The sequence below is a fragment of the Misgurnus anguillicaudatus genome, chromosome 18 (genome assembly GCF_027580225.2).
Source record: "Misgurnus anguillicaudatus chromosome 18, ASM2758022v2, whole genome shotgun sequence".
In the NCBI taxonomy this organism is placed as follows: domain Eukaryota; kingdom Metazoa; phylum Chordata; class Actinopteri; order Cypriniformes; family Cobitidae; genus Misgurnus; species Misgurnus anguillicaudatus.
In genome coordinates this window covers 2,017,146-2,031,889 of record NC_073354.2, presented here as the reverse complement: position 1 = coordinate 2,031,889, position 14,744 = coordinate 2,017,146, and the positions used below count along the sequence as shown (strand labels likewise).

General features: G+C 39.4%; 1 protein-coding gene across 6 annotated transcripts in view; it reads left to right on the top strand.

Annotated features, from left to right (window-relative positions):
- The first annotated feature begins 1,124 nt into the window (after positions 1–1,124).
- The window catches only part of ylpm1 (YLP motif containing 1), a 55,731-nt gene continuing 42,111 nt past the window's right edge, over positions 1,125–14,744 (top strand). For 4 of the 6 annotated variants that reach the window (XR_012358527.1, XR_012358525.1, XR_012358526.1 and 1 more), the window contains exons 1-4: positions 1,125–1,936; positions 2,386–2,601; positions 8,425–8,622; positions 11,791–14,672. Coding sequence is in view for 3 of the 6 variants with exons in the window: in XM_073855501.1 (XP_073711602.1) it covers positions 1,424–1,936; positions 2,386–2,601; positions 8,425–8,622; positions 11,791–14,672 (3,809 nt within the window). In the remaining 3 variants the exon portion in view is untranslated. The remainder of the gene's footprint in view (positions 1,937–2,385; positions 2,602–8,424; positions 8,623–11,790; positions 14,673–14,744) is intronic. The other 2 variants (XM_073855500.1, XM_073855499.1) reach the window with 2 other exon arrangements.

Below are 14,744 nucleotides of genomic sequence, written 5' to 3'. Positions count from 1 at the left end.
ACTAAACGTTTTAGATTTTTCTACTGTTAATTACACCTTTAAATTCAATTGGCTTAAACAATTCTTAAAAACCCAACATCGATTTGGAATATTATACCTCATTTTGTTTTTTTAGGTTTGTTGTCTTCAATTTTTCTTGCTTTGTGACTACAATCTAAACTTCCTGTGAGACTGGAACAGATGCTACATCAACTTTTTAACCATGTCGAATTTATGCTTGCTTATTCTGAATTTTTCTCTAAATTTAAAATGCAGTAGTTATGGACACGATCCCCTTTGGTTTAAATATGCTTCTCAAAAATGTTGATCCCCATCATTGGATCCTGCTGATTCTGTAGTTGGTTCTAGTATATGCTTTTCTATCTCCCTCAATAAGAATAATAATCGTTCCATTCTGGCCTTATTTATTAAAGAGATATCGTCTCAAATCCTGCTGTTGTATCTTTTTGGAATGGTTGGGTTGATGGTTTATGATGGAAAAATATTTGGAAACTTCCTCTGATCAGCAACAAAATTAAAGAAATATCTTTTAAATTGATTTATAAATATAAACCTTGCAAATATTTTCTTGTAAACAGGTTTAATTGTTACATTGATTTGATATGTTATTTTTTGTGGACTGCATACGGAGACTACTTTTGATCTGAGTCGTGTTAATTCAGTTGTTTTTTTGTCAGTATTCTGCACAATTTTAAATAAAAATGTCATGTCCAGCATGTCCAGTTGTGTTTCGAAAATGTTTTATTTAGGATTTTCTCTATTAAAACATCTTTTCATAATGAATATTATTTAACCTGTTACATTGTTTAGCTAAATTTAGCATACAATAATGTAAATTAAGGGAAGTCAAACAATATCTCAAAACAATACAATATTTGAAAAAAGAAAACTGTCAAATATGTTTCCAAAAATAATGTTTTTACTTAACCTTTTTGTTGTTGTTTATTTTATTTTGTATATTGTACCCCCTGACTGTTGTTATATTTTATGTTATTAACAATTTCTGCAAAATGATTTTCTCTGGCAATGCTATGTTAAGTATTAATTCATCCAGTACGACAAGTGGCGCTCGTGCGTGACAAACCTTTCAAGTTTCCACGAACAAGAACACTGAATTGACGTACTACGCAAAACCTACTGACGTACTACACAAGTGCTGACGTCACGCTCATGCTTGAGCGTAAGCATTATCGAGCTCACGCACTCAATGAGAAAATCGCATTTTTAACAATGGTAACTTTAAGCGATCCGTTTGTTGCATATCTGTAAAGTTAACGTATATTTGTTTGATTTCGTTTGAAACCTACAGTGAATGCTATAACCTATATTCGAAAAGTTGCGGTAATACATAGAACGTTGCCGGCCTTATGCGATTGTGTGACTAGGCCTCGCCTGGTCCGCATTGTCTCAAAGCAAGCGTAGCATGCATCCCTCTTGGGGCGGTTACGGAGGGGGACATCAACCTTCTCCAAACTTTGGCCCGCGACCGAATCAGTTCAGGGCACCTCAGCCTCCTGGAGGAGGAGGATATGGCGGATATGGAGCTCCTCCATCAGTTACACCATCGTCAAATTTCTCAAGTTTGCATGAACAACACTTACAACAGATGCAACAGTTGCAGCAGCTCCATCAGAAGCAACTCCAATCTGTGCTACACCATCCCGGTGGCAACGCTGCTGGGTTTGCCAGCGGCCCCCCTCCATACTGGCAAACAAGCGGCGCTGAAAATTACGTGCCGCCAAACAATTTTCAAGACTCATCGTCCGTGCGTGGTCCCGGTGGCCCTTCTCAGCTCTCGCCACCAGAGCTGAATCCTGCACCCCCCGAGTCTTCAGCCTCACCTGCAGCGCAGACCCCAGCTCCAGCACCAAAGGTTAGCGATGCCAGAGCCTTGGAATCGGATAACAAGCCCGACTTTTCTTCGATGTCTCAAGAGGCAAGCTTCTGTGTCATGTTTTATATTTATACCTGTAATGATCCAGCAGTAACTATAATAAAAGTCAAAACAGAAAAGAACATAAAAACGATCATAGCATAGCTTATAGGTGTAGCTCGTGACGAGGGTCAACGATTATCAACGATATTTTGTTTACAAAACTGAATTAGGAAGTAGAACAAATATTGCACCAGATGATTGCCACAGAATAATCGTAACGTAACGTTAGTTATGCCCAGAACTATAATATGTTAATGGATAGAAATTGTGAGGTTATGATCTATTGGAATAACAGGAAAATGAATAACAGACAGTATCATGCCATTGCAAACCAATATGCTGTTATTTATTGTAAGAATTTCAGAAGTCTTTCAGATTTTTGATGAAAATGTGTGCATTTTCTTTTCAGTGACTCTTCATAGTCTTTAATCATGCTGTATTTTGTACAGGAGCAGCAGGATTATTGGTACCAGCAGCACCGTCAGAATTTGCAGAAATTGAAAAATGAAAAGGCGATGCAGAATCAGAGTTCAGTCAATAACTCGTCACTTGGGAACAGCCAATCTTCTGCTCCACCACCTCCAACTGAACCCCCCAAAAGTGCCCCACCACCTCCACCTCCCAAAGAGGAGCCCCCTCCTCCTCCACCACCTGAGGAAACAAAGGTATTATTTTATCTATTCATGCTTTGCTCCGTTTAAGTCCGACTTAAAGTGTTAACATTTTATTCTGGGGTGAATTATCATTTTTTTCTCACTCTCGTGTCATTTCAAAAGACCTTCCTTCATCTTCGGAGGAATTCGAAACACGTTATATTATGCCCCCATAGACAGCAACGCAACTCACAAATTTCAAGGCCCAGAAAGGCAGTAAATACATTGTTAAAATAATGTGACTTCAGTGGTTCAATCTTCATTTAATGAAGCCACAAGAATACTCTTTGTGCTCATAGAGCCGGATATTCATGAAAGTAGCACATTTGAAGTGTTTTAAACATTAGCCATATACATCCATGCCTCATTAATGGCTGTTTGGTGGTAGGGATGCACCGAAATGAACATTCTTGGCCGAAACCGAAAAAAGGAAACCAAGGCCGAAAGCCGAAACACAGAAAGAAATTATGCCAATTATTAGTACTACCATTGCACTTATGGTATTTTTGGATGTAATAGAAATGGAGTCAACACACACAATTTGAGAAGAAAATTAAGCCAAACAGCATGTGGCATAAACAAACCCAACTTCAGTTATATAGGCTATCTGCCTCACATCTGGAAAAACTGGTGAGTAGGCTTCTAGTGACACATCAGGTTGTTAAAATCAATCAATCAATCAAATTTTATTTATAGAGCGCCTTACACCAACCAAAAAGAGCACAAGGCGCTTTCCAGTAAAAACATCAACAGTAGACAATAAAATGCATAAATGCATAAAAGTTAAACTGTTTGTTTAATTAATCCTTTGGTGCTTGTTTGCCATGCAGTATACATTTAAAAACGGTGATGTGGTTTTGTTTTAACGTTAATGTTACAAAATGCTGATAAAAAAATGATGGCATTTTAATGCACGTTAAAACCCCGAATGGATCGAAGGCTCAGTCAAATATGAATATCTTCTTTATTTAGTCTGACATGTTTTTGTTTAGAAAGAAAATCCTATTTAGCCTACCTTCTCATTAATGCCAGCTGCAGAAAAAACTCTGCTCTGTGGTTATTCAGTGAGATCAGCAAATGGATCTAACAAATATATCTGAATTTAATATTATGTTACAAATAACGCAAGCTGGCTTGATACATTATTGCTAGAGCCCGACCGATATGCGTTTTTTCGGGCCGATGCCGATACAGATATTAGGGAGTAAAAAAAGACAGATAACGATATATCGGCCGATATTCTTTATGTGTACATTATAGTTCAGTATATACTACAGTATATTATACTAAAGTACTGTACATAGAATACACTATATACTTTAACATAATATACTATGAATAAATACAATGCAATGCAATAATCACTCACAAATGTGGTGATCACTCACAAATGTGGTGATCCAACACTTATATTGATGTGACAAAGATATGTACTATAGGCAAGAAGTTAACAATAAACTTTATTATCCAAAATTAGTTGGATATCAGTGCACTAAACAGTAAACTTGACTTATTATAAATAACTTTAAAACACAAAGAGAACAAAATACATAAAACTTGCATCATTTGCAGTTTTGACGAGAATAACGTTATAAAGAGAAACTTATGAAGTCATTGATTAATATTAGCTTTACAGTAAGTTGTGTACTTCACAAATAAGTTAGCCACTCACAGTTACGAAGACAATGCTTGACGGAGCACATACTAATGTACGCTATGTTTAATGTTGTGCACAACGTTTTTATAACACAAACCCAGGGTTCCGTGCAAACTTTAGACTTTAATAAAACTTATGCGTCTTCGCTCCGCCTCTTTTATTTAGCAAGGGTGTAGAGTTGCGCGAGCTTATTGAATCAATTGCTCTGAAATGAGCGTGTTAACTAACAACACAAGCAGCAGTAATCTCATATAGTGTTATATAAGTGCACGGCTGCGCGTAGTTTAAACGTGTCATTTCTCCGTCTCGCGTCATTTCTCCCGCTTGCGTTTTAACTCGCAAGTCGACAAAGAGACGGATTAAAAACACCAAATGTAAGCGGGATTGCGTCTCTCTTGTCCATTTATAATCCAATCGACCAAAGCGCGTCTTAATACCAGGTGTAAAAATGTTGTGACGAAGACACTGCATGACTGCAGCCACCTGAACTGAGAGACTGACTGACTGAAGTGAAGGGGGTGGGGGATTGGCTGGTGTCACTACAGTGAGTGATCTGGGTCACCATTAGCAACCAGTATGGCGCACTCTGCTGGACAAACAAGTACTTACATCTTTCAAATGCATTTAATGTGTTCTGTAACAAACGTTTATATCGGCGCATATCTGCGGCTTATACGCCGATACAGATATATCTGCGACATGCTCATATCGGCCGATAAAATCGGCAAAACGATAAATCGGTCGGCCTCTAATTATTGCTGAGGGTGCAAAGTTACGAGCTTAATTTAACAACACTTCACAAAATGGGGCTATTGTTTGAAGTGACGCCATTTGCAGTTATCGGGTTCGTTATAACCATAGGCTATCCACAGATAAAATAAACATTCTCCGTTTCGCTTTCCATGTGTGTCTCATGTCGTTTTAACAACAAAATAAACTAGGCTATACAAGGAAGCTAACAAATCTCTCATGATGCACGTGATGCGGCGGCGGAGAAGCACGTCTAACAACCAGCATTAAAACTCTAAACACTTAAATGACTCTGCAATCTGAATTACCAAAACAATCAGAAATACATACATATTAATTTTCATGTATATTTTATATTAAAGCCTGTAAAAGACCGTACAGGTGAAGTGAAAAAGGATTAAATGAGCAGTAGCCGTAATGCTGCGGTGGCGGATTAAAAACATTTGAATATCATTTTTTCCCCATTCTAATTATTATTGCAGATGGAATATTTGACCATTCGTGCACATCCCTAATTTTAAAAGCAATCATGTTAAAGTCTGTTATTCTGGATGTTAATCTGAACGAATGTTTAGTCGGAGCTTGTGAAAACAGTACACAAATGCCCAGAGAAAATCCGCGGGTTTGGATACACACATTACGGTTGTGGGCGGGAGTGGAACTCACAGGTTGCGGGCATCCTGGTCAGAAATTTGGCGGACGCGGGTTTGAGAGAAATCTAGTCCACACCGCAGATATGTTACTTCAGACAAGCACGTGCAGGTCGCGGTTTCTGTTTGCGTCATCACATTATTTCGGCCGTATTTTTTCGGTGGCCGAATATTCGGTGCATCCCTATTTGGTGGTCGCATCTATGCCTAATGAGCTGGCTTGGATTAACACAATGTAGTGCCCTAGGGTGACCACATTTAAAGTGCCCCCCCAAAATATTTAAAAAGTCTTGTCATTCAGGGCTCTGAATTGTTACTAGGACAAGTAACAATAGCCCCTGGCTGAAATTTTTAGGAGCGCATGCAGAAAATTTAGGGGCACACCATTAGCCTACAATGCAATTATTCACATTTTCCCCTAAAATATCGGCATTACTGAAAAAATACTTTGATGATAAATAGACTTAATTCTCTATGCATTTATTGCATTTAATGTGATTTATGTAGAATTAATCAAACTTTTAGAATAGGAAGTTATGAACCAAAGAATCATACAACCTCCTTGTCTATTTCTAGGCATAAGATAACCCAAAAGACTCAATTTATAACAAAATGTAGCCTACAACATATCAGGGTGTGCCCATGGTGGTTAAATATTCAGAAATATTTTAATGTAATTAATATAAACATGTATTATAAATACATTTCATGCTGTCATTCCCTTTTCCTTTTATTTATAGCCTATTGCTTTTCTTTGTTTGATCTAAAATGTATTTTCTAAAATGTTTTATTACATAGCTTTGTTCGATCTTTCATTGTAGTTTTAATGTTGTGTGAAAGTTAGGGCTGGGTAAACATATCGATTCATCAATGCATTGCAATTATTTGTTTCTCAATTCAATATCGATCCATCAAATCCTATGAATCGATTCAGCCCCCCCCCGGCCAGTGGCGGCGCTGTGGGCAACACTCTAGTGAGAGTGTTCAACGTTGTACAAGACGTGCTTTATCAAAACAGAAAAATCAAAGATGGCAAACAGCAGCACTTCTTTCAAGCCTGCACCATCAATGTGATCAAACATTAGTAATACTACACACATTATTTAAAAATATACCCAGGTACTTAATTGCTTGTGTATTTTATTGAATCAATACCGAAGCAAGCAAATCAATATCGAATCGAAACGAAGCCTCAAGAATCGAAATCGAATCGAATTGCGAAATTCCTAACAATACCCAGCCCTAGTGAAAGTTCATGCTCATGTTTAGCATTAGGTTACATTTCCCTGTTGCAGAGTCATGCACACGCATCCGCAGTGAATAACACAACACCCAACACGTTATCAGACATCAGCATCAATTTAATTCCATATCTGTCCCGGTTGACATAAAGACTGCAACCCGACCACAAGCCGCGCAGTAAACCTTAACCAGCATTTGTGAACACAAATAAGCAGAGGCAAAACTGATGTCTATCTGCGTGTACGGAATCGAGTCACAATGGTCTTGGATGTAAGACCTGCAGTCCGCTCGTGCCTATTGATTCCCAACTCGTATCTGCACCACAAATGACACGTTAATATTATTCCACCCGTTACATTAAATAATGTAAGTAATTAAGTAATATGTTAAATAAAAAGTTTAATGTCTTTTTCTTGCAGAACATTTCTGAGTATTAAAAAAATATACTAAACAGTTTTGCAAGTGGCAGCAAAAAAATTTTTGGATTTGCAAAAAATATGGTCGTAAAACAATCACATTATGAGCAATAGCACAAACAAAAATACAAATGTAATAATTTTCAGATTTATCTTACTGTATTGTACTTTTCAGGTATAGAAATTGAATTAAGCAATCAAATGTAAAATAATACTGCATAGTCTAAATTAAACTTGGATTAAAAAGTGAATCAGTCAAGAACAATTTGTGTTTTTTCTTTGTTGAATCTACACTTGTTCAGTTGAGAATCTGAAATTAAGTTGTCTGTGTTATTTTGCATTATTAAAATGTGGTTAAGTGTTGAAAAGTACTGATAAACACGAAAATCACCAATTTTTAAAACAAATAAATCTAGTAGCACTATGCAGTTTCGATAAACATTAAAATAATAACATTAAACATAGCTTCATGCGGCCATGAAATATACGTTTTCCCTAGTGTAGGATTAAAAAAACTCATATTTGCATATGACTCACATTTTTTTGGGCAGGGATAGAGATAAAAATTGTAGCCTTTAGCTCTGAAATTGTCTCAGTAGTATATGTGTACGAATGGAGTCTAAGCAGTCACATGGACAAAACGTTGTATATGTGCAGCAGTGCAGGTGAGTTATGCTTTTATTTTTGGCCAAAACTGTGGATAGGGTTAGGGTTCACATCATCATATAATTATCTATAGAAATTTTATAAATTCAGGTATGCAGTGACTTTTTATCTTCTCATTGTTTAGGTAACAAATTTTCATAGAGTAATGGGTTATATTTCTGTCTGTTTTTAACCATGCCAGAACACTTGGAATATATGGTCCCATGGAAGTATTTTATTTTGTTTACCGGTACTTTTGAAGCCTGAAAAGATACAGGCAAAATGCACTGCCAGTGTAATGAAAAACCCCAAAATTTAAAAATGTTTAAAAAAATCTGTTTTGATTCTGAATAACAAACAAAAGCCATAGAGAATTTGAACATCAAGAGGGTGAATAATGACTACATATATATTTTGGGATAAACAAATATTTTAATGTCAAGCTATAAGCATTTCATTGATTTATTTTCTATAGCCCACTGGCATCAATGATACAGGAGACCCGGCGGAAGCAGCTCGTCTGCAGCAGCTACAAGCAGCAGCGGCCCATTGGCAGCAGGTGCAGCATCAGAGGGCCAGCTTTCAGTATCAGGCCCTGATGCAAGAGCATGCTCAACTACAGCAAGTCCTGCAGCAGTATCAACAGATTATTCAACAGCCAGCTCATCTCCAGGTTTCTATTTTTTATTATATCCTTGTTTTTTAAATTATTTGTATGTTTTTACAAACAAACAGGGCTTGACATTAACACCCGCCAAATGCGGGTAGATTTTTTTGTAGTTTTCTTTAAGTTATGTGAAATGATAAACAATGCGTAATGTGACTCTGGGAAACTCCTACGAGCACTCCTTGCACCCAGCGCAACATCACTTTTGATAGAAACCATGATCAAGCTTATAAAATACAATTTGCATAAACAAGTTGACAGTAAAATTCATGTAGGGGAGACCGTGGTTGGTTATCACATTTTTTACTCATGCATGAATTGCTCATCTTCAAAAAATCTTTCAGCAGTAATTCCTACATGAAATGAAACTTTGGAGTCTTGGCTTTAAATGTGTATACTTTTTACTTCCTTAATGTATTGTAACAGGAAGTAATTAACCATCAAAGACACTCTGACACAATGTGACAACCAACCCCATCACGGGGTATGGGGTTGGTTGTCCCTATAGTGATTCAATAGGATTTCAGTGATAAATTGGGATCTGAAAAGATAATGTGTAACTTTTTAGTTTTTTAAGATAGAAACTGCAAATAAGTTTTAATATGAATCCACCCCTATGATAGTTGTTATTAATGCCCCTTATGTTTAAACAATGGGATTAAAGTGGGTGATCAGTTACTTGAATAGGCTTTATGTCCAGCTGCACTATGAACTTCAGCCAGCTCCTTGTTTCCTGTCTGCCATCATTGGACAAACTGATTAATCCAGGTGTGTCTTATTATTGTTGTTGTGACTACTGAGGTCAGGCACACCTGGATTAATCAGTTTGTCCAATAATGGAAGACAGGAAACAAGAAGCTGGTTGAAGTTTAGGAAGTAGTGCAGCTGGGCATAAAGCCTATTGTCTACTGTGTTGAGAAATAAAATGAAATAATTTTTTTAGTGTTAAAAACTCTTTATTTAATGCTTTATTTTATTTTAACAGCAAACAAAAACAAACAAACAATCATAAAAGGTCTACATGTCCAATATTCTTATGTGACAACCAACCCCGCAAGCTTTGTGACAACCATCCCCAACTGACTTCTTGACAAACATGCTGAGCTAGCTGCCACACGACTTTAACTTGATCACTAAAAGATGATTCAAAATAAAGCTACTACTTTTAGCTTTTTTATGAGTGTTTTGTTTTTGAATGATTAATATCCTACAAGATCTCAACACAAAAACAACACCAACATGAAAATTTACTCTGACCCATAAAAATAAAAAATTGTCTCCTAACCTCAATGTTTTGTGTCTGCTCAGCAAAATTTCAAGTGCAAATGAGTAAGCTATTAAAGGCTAACAAATTGATATCAAAATTGTACCACAGCGCCATGTAGTATGTCTGGAATAAGCAGTGTGACAACCAACCCGTGAGACAACCAGCCCCGGTCCTCCCCTACATGTCTTGACAGTATTTACTGCTGTTGTTAATAAGTGTTTAAAGTTGGGTTTTTGTGTTTATCTTTTCAGTAAATCTTCTAAAACCCTTGCACCACTTTTAATATATTCATTAAAAGTTAATCTATTTATGCCTTACTAGCATGTTTTTCATGCACCTAAATATATGATATGATCTATACTGATATACCTGGTATATTCCAACTAATAAATGTAGTCTTAATTTGAGTCTGCATTTGAAAGTTAATCTGCATCTAATCTAGCTAAATCAAGTAAAATTACTCAAATTAAAGTCATTGTAGGATGCCAAAGTCATGTTTAATCATATACAATGTATTTTACCAAAAACAAAAATGTGGCTAGAAAAAGGCTAGTAATGTTGGAAAACAACTAGCCTTTGGCTGGTGAGCAAAAAAGTTAATGTCAAGGCCTGCAAACAAAGTAGTAAAAGTATGAATGGGTTCAAGCACATAGTTTCAGAATGGATCTTTACTAAACTTATGTATATTGACATGAAACCTGTACTGTACAGAGATATGGTTTTTACCCATTACAATGAAATAGCATTTTATCTTTTCCCCATAAATGCATTTGCCCACTGAAAACCACCTTGTTTTGGTGACGCAAACGCAATTGTGCTTGGGACTATATTTGTTGCTTGCACCTTAGTGTTTTGCGATATGCCCCATTTTGAGATCGTCCTATCGTCAGCCTGTAAGATCGTCGATATATGATTGTATCGGGGGGCGGGGCAGTAGTTTACTTGCTTATTATTTATTTATTTGTTCAGTTTTTACTTATGCCAAGTCATTGGATTTGGTGGACAAAAAAGAAGCTCATTTACTCTTAAGGGCAACACTGTCATGATGGCAACTTTCTTAAAACTGATGCCATTAATCCAAGTGCATTTTTAAGACCAGGTGCTCTGAAATTACCTGCGTGGCAGGGAGCGGAACAACACACTCGCTGGTTTTAAACTCCTGCACGCCTAACAACCTCTATAGTACAAGGTAATGCCACTTTATTTCAAGCGTATTAGGAGTCAAGGAAGAGTCCGAGTCATGCCGTCATAACTTCAGGTGCTAGGAGGAGTCCATGCCACGCACGTTCATTTCCGAGCAAACTCTAAGACACGCGTATTAAGTGCAGGTGCGTGCAAGAAGGAATCCTTACATGTTAAAAGCTATCTCACGCAAAGTGAAACCCACAAACCTTCTCATGCGAGGAAAAGCATGCAATGCCCAAGTCAATGTGATACTATGATGATGATATAATAACTATCGCCAACTATCATCATGAAAGGCTGCTATCGGCGATCCACGATAGTATTGTCCATCAGCATAACCCTATGGCAGATATATTTTTAATTATTTTTGAGGTACTTTGTAGTAAGTATGTAGTTTTTGGCCATTTATACCTGGTATAAAGATGCGATTTGGTTTATTAGATCACAGGTTGATCTAATACAGTGGTTCTCAACGTTATTCCTGGAGGCCCACTGCTCTGCACATTTGGGATGTCTCCCTTATTTAACACACCTGATTCAAATAATCAGCTCATTAGTAGAGATCTCTATGAACTGAACTGATTGTGTCAGATGAGAGGAAAATACAAAATGTGCAGAGCAGTGGGCTTCCAGGAATGGAGTAGACCAATTGATCTCTTTAATTAAATAATAATTTGATATTATTTGAATTTAAATATGATTATTACTTTGTATCTCCCTAGACAATGCCTGTGGACATGCAGTTGCAACATTATGAAATGCAGCAGCAGCGGTTTTCTCCATTGTTCCAGGACTGGAACAGACACTTTAGTCTGTGGTTAGAACAGTTTCAGTCATACCCACACAAAGACCAGCTACAGGATTATGAAGCCCAGTGGAGGCAATGGCAAGAACAAATGAATTCAACTTCCGCTCATCTGCAGGAAAGACTTGCAACTTTAAGATCCATGCAGCATCAGTTTGGTACTGGTCCTGCCTATGGAGGCATGATGGGATTATATGGGCAGCACGGGCAGCCTCGGCTCCCTGGTCAAGATGGAAACATGCATATAACCAACCAAGGTGTTCCATCTATGCCTCCACCTGTTAACACGGATGCCATGTCAGGACCTCCATCACATGGTCCTTCAGCTTCTGGATCAGCTTTTCCACAAGGACCATCACCTTCAAAACCTGAAGATCTTTACCAATCTTCCGGTACAGATTCTGCCTCTGAAACATGTGAAACTACTGAACCTGCTGAAGTACCTGGACCAGGCATTAGGCCTTCTGGACCAGGCATTAGGCCTTCTGGACCAGGCATTAGACCACCTGGACCAGGCATTAGACCACCTGGACCAGGCATTAGACCTTCTGGACCAGGCATTAGACCACCTGGACCAGGCATTAGACCACCTGGACCAGGCCTTAGACCACCTGGACCAGGCCTTAGACCTCCTGGACCTGGCATTAGACCTCCTGGACCAGGCATTAGACCTCCTGGACCCTGTGGAAATTTTGACAATCCAAGGTTTGAAGGTCCCAGAGGCCCACGGTTTCAACAGGCACCACAGCAACAGTTTAGTGGACCACCTAGGTTTGATGGTGGTCAGCGGTTCAACCAACCTCTTAGAGCTAATTCTCCTCGTCCAGGGGCTCCAGTGAGACCTGAGAATCCTCAAAGGCAGAATCCACCCTCACGATTTGAAAGACCACCTGGACCACCTCAGCAGCCAAGTTTCAGTTCACAATCCAGTCTTGATCCTGGCAGTCATATAAAACAACAATCATCTAAACCTGATGTACCACCAGCCTCTCCATCTGATAAAGAACCAGAAAAAAATAAAACGCCTCTAGATGACACCAAGAAAATAGACGGTGCTTCCTCTTCTCAGTCACTAACAGATGACATAATGGACACAGAGGAGGATTTTTTTGTTCAGAGCGGACCCATTCCTCAAAGTCAGGATACGTCTGAGCCTCCTGAGCCAGATAAGGCAATGGCAAATACTCCTAAAACATCCTTATCTACAGAAAGTCCAGTCACCACAAACAAAAACTCTAAAAATTCTAGTTCACAGCCTTCTAAAACTGGTCATATGAATAATGGGCCTCCACAGCAAACAAAGCCTTCTCAACATGATCAGCTTAAACCTGATGCATTTAAAGAAGCTGCTAGGGGCCCACAGCCGATACATCAGACAGGTCCACCTCATGGCATACGGGGTAGAGGAAGGGGCCAAGTACCAATGCCTATTCGAGGCAGGGGTCGTGGACGTGGCCGAGGACAGTATGGAGGGCCAACAATGGATCCCAACTCTCAGAGAGAAACTCTAGAGGAGGCTCCTTATGACCACCAGGCACCAGAAGAGGACATGCACAGAGAGAATGAGGATTTGACCTGGAGAGACCCCTCTTTTGATGGACCTGGAGAAGTGGATGAACAGGCAGTATCCCATGAGATGTGGCATCCAGAGGAGCACCACTTTCCAGAAGAGTACTATGAAAACCCTAGAGACAGAAGACCTCCATTGGGTCACAGGGAGCATCCTGAGAGCACCCATTCTGAAGAGCACTGGGAAGAAGAATCACAGGATTATTGGGAGGAAGAGGATCCATACTGGACAGAAAGACGACCACCCATCCACACTAGACCTCCACGCGGCCCTGGCAGGCCACCTTTCCAACCTCGTTTTATGCCTCATGGCCCAAGACGCCCCCCTCCCCCTGGGAGTATGGAACATGACCCACGTGGACCTCCTCATATGAGTCGTGGGGGCATGGGGCCACGATTTAGACGGGGTGTAGGCCCATGGAGACCACCAGTACCACGTTCTGGCATGCTAGAAAGAGACATGAGACGGCCACCTGTTCCTCATGAAGTCTTGATAGAATCTGATCAACCTGAATATGATGATGAAATGGACAGAGATCCTGGATGGCCTCATCCCCATGGAAGAGAACCTAGAAGGCCTCCAATACCTCCACATGAAATGATGGGAAGAGGGATGAGACCATTCATGAGACCCCCAATGTCAAGGGAAATGTGGCGTCGTCCACCCGTTCATGGAGAAGAAATGTATGAGGAGGAATTTCAGGAAACCCAAGATGATGTTAGGAATAGACGACCAGCTCATGAATATCATCCAGATTATGAGCAAGTCGATGACTATTACAGTTCTCGTGAGGAATGGGGCAGGGAGCATCCTGAAAGAGACTATCCACCACATGGCCCCCCAGAGCACATTAGAGAAGATCGTTGGTTAGAAGAAAGAGAAAGAATGTTCCCATATGAGGAAGAAGATCCATATAGAGAGGAAAAAAGAGGTCCTGGTTATCCTGGTGAGACACCTTATCGAGAAAGAGAGCCTCCATTCCACTCTCGTCCTGATTGGGAAAGACCCCCTCCTCCACCCCCACCAGAGAGAGGCTACTCTCATCCAGTCTCTGAATCTGAGGCACATTTTGAGAGAAACTTGGATCCCTCAGCTGGCCTGCCCCCAACCCAAGCACCAGACACCCCAATTGAGCAATCTTCACCTGGTGCAACTAAAACTGTACTTGCGCTTTCTCAAAGGCAGCATGAGATCATCCTCAAAGCTGCCCAGGAGCTGAAAATGATAAGGTAAATGGCTTTACACGACACTGCATATCTGTTCGAAAGCTATTCTAACAACAACTGGCTGATACTTTATAA